The following is a 15,439-nucleotide window of genomic DNA, read 5'->3' as shown; positions in this document are numbered from 1 at the left end:
TTTGTGGTATGCGGGCCTCTCACTGTTGTGGCCTCTCCCGTTGCGGAGCACAGGCTCCGGACGCGCAGGCCCAGCGGCCATGGCTCACGGGCCCAGCCGCTCCGCGGCATATGGGATCCTCCCAGACCGGGGCACGAACCCGTATCCCCTGCATCGGCAGGCGGACTCTCAACCACTGCGCCACCAGGGAGGCCCTCAAGTTATTTTTGATTATGAGCCATACGTTTTATTTACACAAATGCTTATAGATTAATTTAAGGCCTAGGCTAATGTTATGCTCCAGAGAATGTTTGATTTGCTTCTACCTGGAGTTTGATGAACTAGAGATCCAGGATCTCTCATTTCACGGATTGAGAGGATTGGAAGTTGAGCTGCAGTCTCTGTGAAGTCCTGTCAATTCTGGATTACCCTTCTAGGTTCAGCCTGCATTGGGGTATCAACTCCAAACCACTAGTGTATTTCCAAGTATGTTTCCTTTCTCCTCTCCCTCCTGCCCTGGACTCCAGTCCCTTTCCCGTTGGTCCTTACAGGCTGTTAAAAGCACTGCTCAGCTATTCCCTTTAGGATCTTTCATCATCCCCCGAGGAAAGAAGCCCTGTGAGCTATATTCATCTCCTTGGACTTTCATCCTCCTCTGGTTACTGACCTAGGAAACCTTCACTGTCTTTTTAGGTCCCTACTGCCTTTAACTAAGTGCTTTTAAAAAATATTTACTTATGTGGCTGCGCTGAGTCTTAGTTGCCGCACGTGGGATCTTTGTTGCCGAGTGTGGGATCTTCATTGTGACATGTGGGATCTTAGGTTGCGGCACGTGGGATCTAGTTCCCTGACCAGGGATCGAACTCAGGCCCCCTGCATTGGGAGCTCAGAGTCTTAACCACTGGACCACTAGGGAAGTCTCTAACTAAGTGCTTTTGAAAAATATTGTATGTTGCTTTTCTAGCTGTCCTCATCAGGAGGGTTGGTCTGAATTACCTAGTTGACCATAATTGGAAATTAATTCCCTTGAAATTAGATATCTACTGGGAGTTTATAGAGAGAACCTGTGTTACTTTAGGTATTGGGGAAGAAGAATAGACAAGCAGGAATAGAGTGGCAGATTCTGGTGGTGGTTGGAGTGATAATAACAGTGATAGTTATATTTATGGTGCAATTAGTATGTATAGTGTTGTACATGTACTCACGGAAACCTTTGAACTACCTTCTGGGACACATACTGTGGTTATCCCTGTTTTACAGACATAGGAACCAAGGCGTGAACAGATAAAGTAACTTGACCAAGGTCACAATCAGTAAGTGATGAACTGGCTCTCAAGTTTGTGCTAACTGGTAGAACAGATGGCCTGGTCAGAGGCCTGGAGAAGGGATATCTCAGGTCAGCATGGGGCCACCAAAAGTTTATGGAAAGTTACCAAACAGTCAACATTTGGGCAAAAATTTGCAATAGGTGATTCTTAGTAATCAGAAAGTAAAGAGAAAACTCTTCTGAGGTTATTTCTCCATCTTTCTCCACTACCAAACCAGTATCAGGTCATGGAATTTAGATTTACAGTCATTGTACGTTATGACTTGAGTGTGTATCATCTCAGTAACCTATTTGCTACTTCTTACAGCCTTTCATTAAAGACTGAGATTCTAAATTGATTTTTTACAGATGATTATTATGGTGACTCTTAGTGTGTATCCTGTGTTAAAAATATATATATATATATGGTCATTGTGAAAAATCTGGAAAACACAGGTAAAGCTAAAAAAACAAACAAAACAAAACAAAACAAAAAACAGAAAGAAATTAACTGTAATTTACCATCCAGGTAAGTAACTTTAAAATTTTCCTGGTCTGTGTTCTGGACATCTTTGTTTTTTGAAAGGATGGATTCCCCCTTACATGTTTATAAGCTGTTTTCCTGCCTTTGGACATACTGAAAAACTTTCCAAGCCATTAAAATATTTTACAGTATCACTTTTAATTGAATCACCGTTCATGGTTTGGGGCATTTGAACTCCCTGCATTTTTAAATATGCAATATCCACCACTTTTAGTTGCCTTCCACACTCTGAGTTTGGAGTACTTAAGCTGATGCACAAATATTTTGAGTTATTGCATGAGAATGCTGCCTGCCAGCCAGTGGTTGGATGTTTGCAGCAGTATTGGAACCATAATTTGAATATTTTATTGCGTTTTGCCTTTATTTTATTGTTGAGTAGCACATGGTTTGATGGAGTTAGTGCTTATTTGGTGCTTTTGAGATCTAGAGTCTTTGAACTTAGATGAACACACAATGGGCTCAGTTATGTAGAAAGAACTAAGGAATATTTATAAAATGATAGAATTAAGTTTTTTTCCCATTTTCCCAAGATTAAATGATTATTTAAAAAGTGCCACACTATATAGAAATCAACATTCTCTCCCATAATTTTGAGCATCTGGGACTATAGAAATGTCACTGTCCCTGCCCCACATCTTCAAATTAACATTCTTAGGTCACAACAATAAGTCTTCTCATAGGGGACCTTCCGGGAAAGCAAGCTATTTCCTCCGCTCATATTTCCCTCTTTTTGTAGCATGCACCAGTAATCTATCCAAGAAGAATATATTGGGGAGTAGGGAGGGCATCCACCAGCAAGCCCACGGTTGTTGACAGCCATAAGATTAGAGACAAGCACAAAGGGGTACGTCAACATACTGGCAAAAAATCCTGTGACAGCTTGGGAATAACTCTTCATTTCATTCATGGTGGAAACCCCACCTTCCAGTGCATAAGTGTTGACAAGGTAGGCCAGTGAGTTACAGAGCCACAAAGAAATGCTGTCACCTAGGAGGCGAGGAAAAAGACCTGCAAAAAATCCTAGGATGGCTTCTTCCTGATAGATAGTTGCTAGGAAGCCACAAAGTCCACAGTACTTGGATTCTCTGCCAATGAATTGTACCATAGATCTCAGAGTGATCACATGGAAGGGATGTGTGATGAGAGTAGCAGCAGAACGAGCCATCACCTCTCGAGTTGTCTCCTTGATAACTCGGTCAAAGGAAGACGAAACTTCTTTCTGTACATTTCCAGATCCTGACTCCTCAGCATTGTCACACTCCTGGTAACGCTGTAAAACTTTATCACGGACCACAGTTCCAAGGACCCCTGAACACAGTCTTGGAGTTAAGCCTGTGAACAACCCACGCTTCCCACTGATGCTCGCAATGTGCTGAGCATAATGAGAGGCCGGGAAGCTGACAAAATTGCTGCCCCAAAATATTTCATTCTGTTGTTGGTGGAAGAGGCTCATATCCCACCTGGATGAACACCTTCATGTACATGAGCGGCTGGGACAGGATGGTGAGACCGGAGCCCGGGGGCACCCGACTGGCTGCGTCCTCCACGATGGCATCCATGGACGGACAGATGGAGCCACTAAGTGACGAAGCTGGTCCTGGATCACGTGCCAGGACCGCTGGCTTCACTGGCCCGCCCGCGGTGCGCCTAGAATTAAGTTTTTAAGGATAATTTTTTCCTAAAACACTGGAAGTAGTTGAGATTTGTATAAATTATTAGCTTTCTAGTGACAGAACCGCCCCCCGCTCAAATAACATGCATATCTTTGAACTTGCCCATCTTTTCAGGATTTTATGTAAAAACAAGAGTCTTCTAATTCTGTCATTTATTTGTTTCTTTATAATTTACATTTCTAATTTTTCTTTAATGCAAACAGTATGCAGTAGATATCTCTTTTTATCCTTTTAGCTGTATCTCAGATTGACGTTTAAAAGAACCTTTGGATATAACTTGTTACAGAGTTGAAGACTTTCCCTGGTAACTGGTTTATTTGAAGTTCTTCATGGTCATCATTATTGACAGACATTTATTAAATTACTGTATGCAGGCCACTGCATAGAACACATAGCACACAGCTGAGGGCAACATATATTGGGTTGGCCAAAAAGTTCATTTGGATGTTTCTGTAAGATGGCTCTAGTAGTGCTTAGTTGTCTTTAACTTCATTTGAAACAGTTCTGTTAGATTGTATTTTGACAGCTGTCATATGAGTATGCTTTTTTTTTTTTTTTTGCGGTACACGGGCCTCTCACTGTTGTGGCCTCTCCTGTTGCGGAGCACAGGCTCCGGACGTGCAGGCTCAGCAGCTGTGGCTTACGGGCCCAGCCGCTCCGCGGCATGTGGGATCTTCCCGGACCGGGGCATGAACCCGCGTCCCCTGCATCGGCAGGCGGACTCTCAACCACTGCGCCACCAGGGAAGCCCATGAGGATGCATTTTTAAAAAAATTATCAAAATTGGTGAATTTTTGTGTAGCCATTTTAATATCGAAGATGGAAGAAAAAACATTTTCAGGGCCTCCCTGGTGGCGCAGTGGTTGAGAGTCCCCCTGCCAATGCAGGGGATACGGGTTCGTGCCCTGGTCCGGGAGGATCCCATATGCCGCAGAGCGGCTGGGCCCATGAGCCATGGCCGCTGGGCCTGTGCATCCGGAGCCTGTGCTCCGCAACGGGAGAGGCCACAGCAGTGAGAGGCCCGCGTACCGCAGAAAAAAAAAAGAAAAAACATTTTCAGCATATTATGCTTTATTATTTCAAGAAAACTAAAAACAACTGAAATGCACAAAAGGATTTGTGCAGTGTATGGAGAAAGTGCTTTGACTGATGGAACGTGTCAAAAGTGGTTTGCGAAGTTTCGTGCTGGAGATTTCTCGCTGGACGTTACTCCACGGTCAGGTAGCCCAGTTGAAGTTGATAGCGATCAAACAAAGACATTAATTGAGAACAATCAGTGTTATACCACTCAGGATATAGCCGACATACTCAAAATATCCAAATCGAGCATTGAAAATCATTTGCACTAGTTTGGTTATGTTCATCGCTTTGATGTTTGGGTTCCATGTAAGTTGAGAGAAAAAAGCCTCTTGACAGTATTTCTGCATACGATTCTCTACTTAAACATAATGAAAATGTTCCATTTTTAAAACAAATTGTGATGGGTGATGAAAAGTGGATACTGTACAATAACGTGGAATGGAAGAGATCGTGGGGCAAGTGAAATGAGCCACCACCAACCACAACAAAGGCCAGTCTTCATCCAAAGAAGGTGATGTTGTATATGTGGTGGGATTGGAAAGGAGTTCTCTATTATGAGCTCCTTCCGGAAAACCAAACGATTAATTCCAACCAGTACTGCTCCCAGTTAGACCCACTGAAAGTAGCACTCGACCAAACGCATCCGGAATTAGTCAACAGAAAACGCATAATCTTTCGTCAGGATAACGCAAGACTGCATGTTTCTTTGATGACCAGGCAAAAACAATTACAGCTTGGCTGGGATGTTCTGATTCATCTGCCGTATTCACCGGACATTGCACCTTTGGATTTCCATTTATTTCAGTCTTTACAAAATTCTCTTAATGGAAAACATTTCAATTCCCTGGAAGACTAAAAGGCACCTGGGACAGTTCTTCGCTCAAAAAGATAAAACGTTTTGGCGTATGGACACCAAGGGGGGAAAGCTGGCGGGGTGGGGGGGCTGCTGGTGGTGGTGTGATGAATTGGGAGATTGGGATGGACATACATACACTAATGTATAAAATAGATAACTAATAACCTGCTGTATAAAAAAATAAAATTCACCAAAAAAAGATTAAAAGTTTTGGGAAGATGAAATTAGGAAGTTGCCTGAAAAATGGCAGAAGGTAGTGGAATAAAATGGTGAATATATGCCGCGGAGCAACTAAGCCCGTGTGCCACAACTACTGAGCCCACATGCTGCAACCACTGAAGCCCACGTGCCTAGAGCCCATGCTCCACAACAAGAGAAGCCACCACAATGAGAAGCCCACGCACTGCAACGAAGAGTAACCCCCCGATCACCGCAACTAGAGAAAAGCCCGTGCAGCAACGAAAACCCAATGCAGACAAAAATAAATAAATTAAAAAAAGAAACGGTGAATATGTTTTTCAGTAAAGTTCTTGGTGGAATGAAAAATGTCTTATTTTTACTTAAACACCCAAGGAACTTTTTGGCTTCTTTTGTTTATCATCCTAAGATGATAAACAAAAGAAGCATTTTAGGTGGTTGGGAAAATGATAGTCAACACTTCTCCAGTCTTTTAAAAACAGATTATTTTAATCTAGCTTATCTTTTTTAAAGAACCTACTTACAGGGTTTACTTCCAGGTATTTTTATATTGTCAGCCATTAAGTTCCTGCTTTCAGTTCTCTTGGGTATGTACTGGAAAGTGGAATTGCTGGATCATATGGTAATTCTATGTTTAACCTTTTGAGAACCGCCAGCCTCTTTTCCACAGTGGCTGCACCATTTTACATTCCCACCATCAGTGGCGAGGGTTCCAGTTTCTACACACCTTGGCCAACACTTGTTGCCTTTATTTTTATTTTTTTGGGTATGGCAGCAGCAGCAGCAGGCCCCCTTGATTTGTCAGAGATTCTAGTCTCCCCAAGGGAGGCCGAGTGTGGGTTGTCATTTTGTCTTATACCCCTGTCTGTTCTCTGTCATCTAGAGGCACAGAGTTTTCAATGCTTCTTGAAAAGAGGAGAAAGTTGGCTTGAAATCACCTCTTGCAATAACGATTTATTACTCATTTTCAAGTGAATTGCAAACCACATTTCATAGCAGAACCTTCGCTGATTGGCTGGTTGGACTCTGCCATGCCCCTCCCCCCTTTTGAAGAGGATTTCTGCTTAATGCTGTATGAATGTTTTTCCTTATAGCAACTCTTTTTTTCTTCCCTCTCTGTCCCCCTCTCTCTCCCTCCCCCTCCGTGTCTCTCTCTCTCTCTGTCTCTCATAGCAACTCTTTAAGAAAAATGATTACTTGAGGCTTGATTAACTGCCTCAGGATCTACATTAATGAAATATCCTGCTGGGCTGTTGTTTTGAAAGATTAATCTTGTGAATTGATACAAGTCATTGAGACTGAGTGTTGGTTAGTGTTGTTTTTAAACAATGGAAATAGGACAGATTAAAATCAGATTAAAATGTTTTAAGTATTGATTTTGAAAGATTAAATACAAAGCAGCGACTCAAAGCTGATAAGCTCCCAGCCAAGCTGAGCCATTACGTGTGTGTGGGTGTGTGATGAGTGAAGAAGCAAACTTGTCACAGGATGTGGGGAGTTAAGGCAGATTATAAATCCAGCACCAGTCCCTGGACGATTGGATCCTCACTAAAATATCCTCATGGTGATCTGATACTAGGCGAGCAGCATCTATGCCTGTCTCTGAAAAGCTATAGAAAATAAAATAGAACATGGACTCTGAGTCGATTTGAGGTAACGATATCTGTTGCAGTAAACATTAAGAAGGTAATCTTTTAGCTGTACCACTTCTAGCATCCTTTTTACTTGGTAATTTGTGAAGATAAATTTCTTTTGGATATCACATCAGTATTTGGAACATTTTGGAGTTTTATGGGAGAAAATGTTTGGAAGAAAGCAGAGAGACAAAGAAGTGATCAGAGAGGTAACATGTCCTATACAAATATAGGACCTCGATTACATCATTTTATACCAGCATAGGTAGGGTTCATTGTTGGCCAAGTAAAATATTACCATGTTAAATATTACTGAGACTAAGGTGTGGCTCCTGTGATGTTATGTGAGGGTTACTATTAGTCTTATGTACGTTTGGAAATATTTGAAACCCGTTTTTTCCATAGGGCCAAAGAATTCACTTTAGCCTAATATGAACACTTGTTTTCATCCTGGCACCGGGCGTTAGAAGTGAGTTGCAAAAATTCTCCCATTGAGCTACTTAATAGCTGTTCCCAAGGAAGGTGAAGGAGGATCATTCTAATAGGCCAGCACGGATTGCCCAAATTTGGCTTGGGTACTAAGTTACCGGATAGTGTTATACTTAAATAGCTGCTTGGCCTGCCAGTTTTTGAAAGCTTCATGGTGAACTAGTTCTGATGACTTTGTAAGACTACTACTACTATAGAGTTTGGGAATCTTTCCTTTTATATTAGGATTATTCTGTTCACGTGATGTCTCCCTTACCAGCCCGAGCCTCCATGTGGGTGAGAACTTGTGACTCTTCAGTTTGTTGTCTCTGGATCCTGCTCTAATAAGGCCTTTGCAAATGTGTATTGGCTCAAAGTCCTGTGTGGTGTGAGTACCATATCATATATACTCTATCTGTTCTGGCCTTTTTTTTTTTTTTTTTTTTGGTCTTTGGAAGACCTTTGGGTTTTGTTCTGTGGTTGTCAGAAGCCTGAGAGAGTGTCTTTCTGTTTTTGTTTCTGTTTTGTCTGTTTGTTAATGTCTCAGTCAGGCTTCTTTTACTATTTGTAGGATCTAAAGAGTTGGGGGATGGAGGCGGGTTGTCATCCTCCCCCACCCTCCAGCAGTTGGATAAAATAAGAACTTGGGCTCTTGGCACTGCTTTACCCACTTACATAACCCATACCAAATCCTTTTTAAGAAGAGTCTCAAGGTCCTTTTTCCTGTCTGATTCCCGTTCGTTATTTTACTTGTAACCACTTGTCTCTTTTGCATGAGCCTGGCCTCTTTAGAGAAGCTTTTTTCTCTTTAGAGAAGCTTACCCATTTAGCCATCCAAGGACCCCATTCTTGGAAATGCCAGAAACTCTTGCTAGCCTTCATAATGGAAGAAAGGAAACTGCAGTTAAACAGAATCTACAGGTAAATGAAAAAAAGTTCCGGTCATGTCTTCCCCTAGCACAGTGTTAGCTGAACACTTAACACAGTGCTGTCCAATAGAAATAAAGGCGAGCCACATATGAAATGTAACTTTTTCTAGTTGACATTTTTTTAGAAAGCAAAAATAGGTGAAATGAGCTTTAACAATATAGTCTATTTAACTCAGTGTATCTGAGATATTATCATTTCAACATGTATAATCTCCTGGATGAATGCAGAGCCTTCCTAAGTGGCCTCCTTGTCTCCACCTAATCTTGCCAAATCACACCCTCTCCCCTTCTAAAATATGCCTAGCAGGGTCGTTCTGGTGCTGGCTCTGGAGGAGAACCCTGGCCCAGTTTCCTTGGGGAAATGGTTTTGGAGACTTAGCCGTCCACTCCCCGCAGCCCCACGCCTACCCCTGCCGCAGCGCTTCTCAGATGCCAGCGCCGTCTCCACTTCCTTACGTCTTGTGCATAATGTAAGTGTTACACTGTAGGTCTGGGCTTCCCTGGGTCTGGATCCGGCCTCTAAGACGGTGAGCTCCCCAGATACTTAGTCTGAGTCTTATTCGCTTACCCAGCGTATTCATTTGCTAGGCTGGCCATGGCAAAGTACTGCAGACTGCGTGGCTTAAGCAGTTGAAATTTATTGTCTCACTGTTCCTGGAGGCTGGAAGTTTAAGGTCTACGTGCTGCTGGGTTACGCTCCCTCTGAAGGTCTGAGGGAGGGTCTGTCCCAAGCTTCTCTTAGCTTCTGATAGTTCTTGGCTTTGGGCAGCATAACTCCCATCTTCACACGGCTTTCTCCCTGTGTGTGTGTGTCATCTCTTACATTTTTCCTCCTTTTATAGGGGTGCCATTCAGGTGGGATTAGAGGCCACCCCACTCTAGTGTGACCTGATCTTAATTACTGATATCTGCAACAACCTTATTTCTAAATAAGGTTGCATTTGGAGGTGATAGGGGTTAGGACTTAAACATGAATTTAAGGGGGGCACAGTTCAGCTCATAACTCCCAGTGACTAGCATATTGACTGTAACATAACTGTAAAATGATCAAATGAAATAACCTGAGGAAAGGATCAGAATTTTATTTTCTTAAAGGCATTATGTTTAAATAATCAAGATAGAAGCTCTCAATTTTATTAATACTTCTCATCTCTAGTTCTCAAATATATTCATAGTTAGTGGCTTTTGAATTGTTGCACCTCAAGAGATGCAGGTAGAGGGACTTCCGTGACGGTTCAGTGGCTGGGACCCTGCGCTCCCAATGCAGGGGGCCCAGGTTTGATCCCTGGTCAGGGAACCAGATCCCACATGCCGCAACGAAGAGTTTGCATGCTGCAACTAAGACCCGGCGCAGCCAAATAAATAAATAAATATTTTTTAAAAAGAGAGAGAGATGCAGGTGCAGGGTTCTAGCTCTGACTCTGTCCTGGTGAGAGAATGAATAGACCAACAAGGACAGAGAACAGGAGAGAAGAAAAGATGTCCATGCAGACTTGATGATGGACCTAGTGACTGAACCAGCAGACCAGAGAAGCTGGAACCTAAATGCAGGGACACCAGCTAAAAGCAAGCTGATGTGCAGAGCAGACCTTGAATGAGGGATGGAAGCATCAGGATGAGGCTAATGGCAGGGAGGGGTTGAAACTAAGCATGAGTAATCAGGCCCTGAATAGCGCACCTCACCCCACCTCGCCGCACCTCAGGAGGAGACTTCAGGTTCCTCAGGACACCAGGCCCAGCAGAACATGAGGCACTGACAGGGGAAAGGCTCCCTTCCTAGGCCCCGCAGACCCGCAGCAGCCAGGCTCGGGGGCCCCAGTCAGGGAGGGAGCTGAAGGGTCCCTCTCTGGACAAGCTCTGTCCCTGTACAGCAGGGTCCCTTTCCTAAACGCTGAGTTAGATGACTTAGGGTCGCCAGCCCCTTCAGGAACACCTTGAACAAGAACAAAACAGATGGGGGAACAGCAGCTTAAAGACCGTGCAGGGAACAGGCAGGTAACTTCGGTAGGCTCTTGATATTTACCTCAGAGAGGAGAGGTGGTTTCCTCTGTGAAATAATAGTTTGCAATAAAAAAAAAGCCTTTCCGAGAACAAGGAAGAGTTCTTGGTGGTTAGAAATGTGATACCAGACATTTAAAAATCTGGTTAGAAATCGTTCTGAAAGGGAACAAAAGGAATCGAGAAAGGAAGAGGTAAGAAAGGAAGAAGATCAATATAGGAGGTAAGATGCGGCTGGTAAGAATTTCAGAAAGAGGAGAGAGGAAACCCAGGACTGAGTGTTGCCACGATGATGTGGCCCACTGAGCGCTCAGGCAAGTGAATGACAAACACTCAGACCCAGGCCTATTAGAATTGAATCTCAGGATACCGAAGATTGGTAAGATGTTACTTCCATGTAGGAAACAACCAGACCTGTACAGAGAACGAGGGATCACATTGGCTTTAGATGTACCAGCAGCAGTGCTGGAAGCTAGATGGCCTCAGCTCCATACCTTAAACTCTGAGGGAACATTGCGTCCAGGTTACAGGTTAGTGCTTGTCCAAATTGCCAGCAAAGTGTGTGCGTAAGATAAAAAGTCTCACGTGTGAAAGTTTTCGGGAGGCTGTGGGAAGCGGGGAGCCACTGACACAGGCGGTTAAGTCACGAAGGGGCGGAGTACTGAGTTGGGAACAGGAGAAAAGGGGGAGGAGTTTTCAGGACGGCTGTGATCAGTCCCAGGAGTGGCGGCTGTGCTCAGGCCTGGAGAGTCATCAGCGCAGTTGAAGCGGGAAGACGGTGCCTTGTCTTCAAGAAGAGGGATCAGAGCCATCCAGTCTTCTCTGCAGATCTTCCTGGCAGGCTGAGTGCCAGCGGTCAGTACAGGCAGGTGAAGGAAGAGATGGCCTTGCAGAGGCCGAGGGAGGAAAATAGAAGCCTAAGGACGGAGCTGGAACTATATAGTACCTTTTAATGTCGTAATCATGCAAATAGGAGTATTGATTGGACCAGCGGAGCAAGGGGAAGAAGGTGGGTGAACATAGGGTCTGGTGGTTTAAGAGTTCAATCCTTTAGAATAGGAAGTCGATTGATGATGTCCGGACTGAAAAGGTATGGAAGTAAAGCTTGTCATTTAGAAACGTTGAGGCATAAATAGTGGGAGAAAAGGCTGGAAGGGCCGCCTTGGGCTGGAGGACTCCGCGAGGATCCTGGTGTTGGGTGGCTTTTCAGGCTGGGCACGTGGACTCAAGTGGCAAAAGATAAAGAATGGAACTTGCCATGCTGCCTGAGTTGTTTTCATTTTACTTGTCACTCATTACAGATGTACTTAGGTGGAGGCTAGCACAGCGTTAATCATTTAGAAATCGCGGCTGAGCGGGATCTGCTTAATTCTTACTAATTTAACTAAATGTGTTGGAGAGAAAACAAGAGCACAGCCTTCAGACAGACAGTCACCTCCTTGGGTGTGAATGATTACCTACTAGGTAGTTGGTGCTGTTTCCAGGCGCCGAGGGCCCCCCCCCCACCAAACACAGCCCCATCCCCCGGCAACCTGCATCCTGTTGGAGGGAGATGTGCAGTGCTGGTGAATGAGCAGGTGAATTCCCATTGCTGGAGGGGAAAACAAAACACCGGCAGGGTGGGGCCTGTCCTTGGGAGGGGCCCCCAGAGATGCACATTCGAGCTGGTCCTGAAAGGTGAGACATGACAAAGAGCAGGAGCAGATGTTCGAGGTGCAGAGCCTCGAGGCAGGAGAGACCCTGGCTTGTGCCCAGGAGGGTGGCAGATGGGTTGATGGAGGGAGTGGGGAGGAAGCAGGGGTCGTCAAGAGTTGGAATCTCTTGGAACCCGAGAGTGAGTGATGTGTTCTGCCTTGAGATGATTCAAAATGCTGTGGTCGGAGTGGGTCTCGGAGGGCAGGGTGGACATAGCTCCCCAGGGGCCCACCTGACCAGTGGAACAGAAGTGCTCCTGGGCTTTCCCCTCTGGGGGGCGTTCACACACACGTTTACATCCTTCTTATTTATTCTTTTTACTTGGGCGTAGCTTTTCCTGCTCTCCTTTAGGCATTTATTTAGTAGTTAGGTGGCTGGTACCCAGGAAGGCTAATTGATGGCAGAGACAGCAAGCAGTAAGCATGCTGAGTAGCAGCTCATACTCGCTGTATTACTTTAGTTTTTTAAATTGCTGATAATGACAATAATGTGCATGGGCGTGGGTCCCAGACAGGAAGCATTGTTGTCTGCAGGCAGATCTGGTGCGAGCTGATGATACAGTATTTACTTTTACATTTAAATGCTGCATAAATCGTGGCAAAGACGCCTTTCTGACTTGATTTGAACTTGGAGAGGGTGGAGCTCTTTCATATTTGTGTTATTTTCAAGGCTGTCTTGATGGACATTAGAAGTTAGTGTGATTTGTTACATCAAGATTGGTGTGTGAATGTTGCTTGACCTAGTAAACAGTGAAATGTTTAGCAGAATAGCATATGGCAATTGCTGATTTTGTATTTTTAAACGTGCATTTCGGGCTTCCCTGGTGGCGCAGTGGTTGAGAGTCCACCTGCCGATGCGGGGGACGTGGGTTCGTGCCCCGGTCCGGGAGGATCCCGCATGCCGTGGAGCGGCTGGGCCCGTGAGCCATGGCCGCTGAGCCTGTGCGTCCGGAGCCTGTGCTCCCCAACTGGAGAGGCCACAACAGTGAGACGCCCGCGTACCACACACACACAAAAAATAAATAAATAAATGGCTTAATCTTTAAAAAAAAAACAAAAAAACGTGCATTTCCTCTCCCTGCCCTGTGAATGTCATCCTGGCAAATTGTCTTACTTTCCATTTATAAAGAAAGAAAGATATGGGTTATTCAGGGAGGACTTTCTGCCCTTTCCTGCCATTCAGCGTCACAGAACCTTAGACATAAAGCGCTAACTCTTTGGTTTGCATGGAAGAGTAAAGCTGAGAAAAACATTTCAGATAGATAAAGCTGTCAGCTGTTAATATTATGGAAGGAGCAGTTTTAAAAAACAGACTCTACCATTTACGACTGCTGCCAACCTATGAAAAACATTTCAAAGCAAAGGTAAAAAAGAAGAGAACCTGAGAATACAGGACAGTCACTTCTCAAGAGAGGGCAGTTAGCAGCTCAGCACCTTCTGCATTCGTGTGCGCACATGCTCTCTGGACCTTTCTTACTTGCCTAAGACCTGTTGTTACAGACCTTACCAGGCAAGTAAGGTGTTAGGGAACCCCGGCTTTAAATTTAAAACACCAGTAAAAACTGTCCTAAAGATTAAAACATGGATGTTTGCAGCTGCATGGATTTTTCTTATCTCTTCCCAGATAGTGGATTAAAGGAAAAAAGATCCAGTGAAATCAGTTCAGATGTCTGACATTGGCTGTTGATGTTTGTGGTCGTAACATCTTGCAGTCAGAGCATTTCAGCCAAAGCTGACATGTTAGATAGTTTCCCAACTTAACCTTGGTAAAAAAATCACTAAGTTGAGTGTTTATTTTAGTGAAATATTTCTATCTGAAGAATAGAATTTTTTGAAAGAGGTGTGATTTATTGTTTCAAGCGCATGAAATATTTGAAATATGCCCCCCAAATTACCTAATTTTTAATGACTGACTTAATGCCTTTAAAATAAACAAAATATTATAGAGCATCAAATCAGCCAGAAGTAAGCTTATAACTTCTGAGAATATTGCCAGGTTTGTGCTTGGATATTCAACAGAAAACTCCCCATCATTTGTAGTATTTCTGTCATCTGTGAATCAATAAGAATGACTTAGAATGAACATATTTAATGACTAAGATTTAATCATTTGTACTTCTGGGTGTTTGTTACTTGAAATCATTTCAGCCTTTTACGGTTTAGGAAACATGCCTACACACACCCCCGCCAACCCTGTCTAGGTTGTTTATGTAGCAGGCTCTTGGTTGCTGCCTGAGTAATACTGGCCAACGAGTGCCGAGGGGAAGACCAAGTGCATACCATGGAGATCCTCTGATGTTAATATTCATGCTCCATCCTCCTGGCTTTTTCTGACCTTCGCAGGTAGCAGCCTTCAAAGCATGACATATTACTGCTTTTGTTTGGAATCATGCAGATTTTTATTCAGCGAGGAAGCTGTCTTTGTTTGCAAACCACGTTTCTCATGCATCAGGAGCTTTAGGAAAGTAGACTTCTGTCTGCCGTAGTGTGAGCCAAAGCTAATATTGTGGGTGTCATTTATTGTAATACCTAACATTTGGCTAACGCCATATTTATGTTGCCCAAAAGTGAAAACTGGGGTCAGGAGAGAAACTAAATAACCTCCATGAGGCTACTTAGATTGTAAGTCAAGGGAATATCCCTCAAGAAAACAGATTTGGAGAAATAACGTAGTGCTTTTTTGATCACAGCAGTGTCTCCATAGAAGACACAGGTTCATTTAGACCTCACTTCCATTTGGCTGGAAGCTGGACCAGAACTAGGAAGCCAGCAACGCCCCCGTGATTTTCTTTTAAAGCAGTATTAAATTGTCATGTAAACATTTGGTGACTGAATTCCCTCAAAATAAAATGTGGAGTGTGAATGCAGACCTCTTCAGGTGTGTCCAGACTTCAAAGGTAGAGAAGGAATGTGCAGCCTTCACCCCATTTCATGGGTTTGGGGAGGATGCCTGGTCACGTGGTGTGCCCATGACTGAAGCCCTGGTTCTTGTAGCCAGAGAAAATGAGATCTTCAGGAGCCAGCCGCTGCTTACGATGCTAACGTTTGAGTCGGGTGTTGTGCTTAGTGCTACGTGCATT

At 43.9% G+C, this 15,439-nt stretch overlaps 2 protein-coding genes across 8 annotated transcripts in view; one reads left to right on the top strand and one right to left on the bottom strand.

The window, feature by feature from the left end:
• Positions 1 to 15,439, top strand: part of APLP2 (amyloid beta precursor like protein 2) — a 70,771-nt gene that overhangs the window by 13,112 nt on the left and 42,220 nt on the right. The window lies entirely within an intron of this gene.
• On the bottom strand, positions 854 to 3,236 carry LOC308619615 (mitochondrial carrier homolog 2-like). Its single transcript, XM_081238616.1, has one exon. The coding sequence runs from the start codon at positions 2,992 to 2,994 to the stop codon at positions 2,467 to 2,469; it is 528 nt and encodes a 175-aa protein (XP_081094742.1). The 5' UTR covers positions 2,995 to 3,236; the 3' UTR covers positions 854 to 2,466.

This window comes from Mesoplodon bidens (genome assembly GCF_964165515.1).
Source record: "Mesoplodon bidens genome assembly, chromosome: 7".
NCBI lineage: Eukaryota > Metazoa > Chordata > Mammalia > Artiodactyla > Ziphiidae > Mesoplodon > Mesoplodon bidens.
The sequence above is the reverse complement of the archived record's forward strand: the minus strand, read 5'-3'. Positions and strand labels throughout refer to the sequence as shown.

What these genes read in the sequence shown, in the direction of transcription:
- LOC308619615 (XM_081238616.1), bottom strand. Translation starts at nt 2,994, where the DNA reads ATGGCTCGTTCTGCTGCTACTCTCATCACACATCCCTTCCATGTGATC.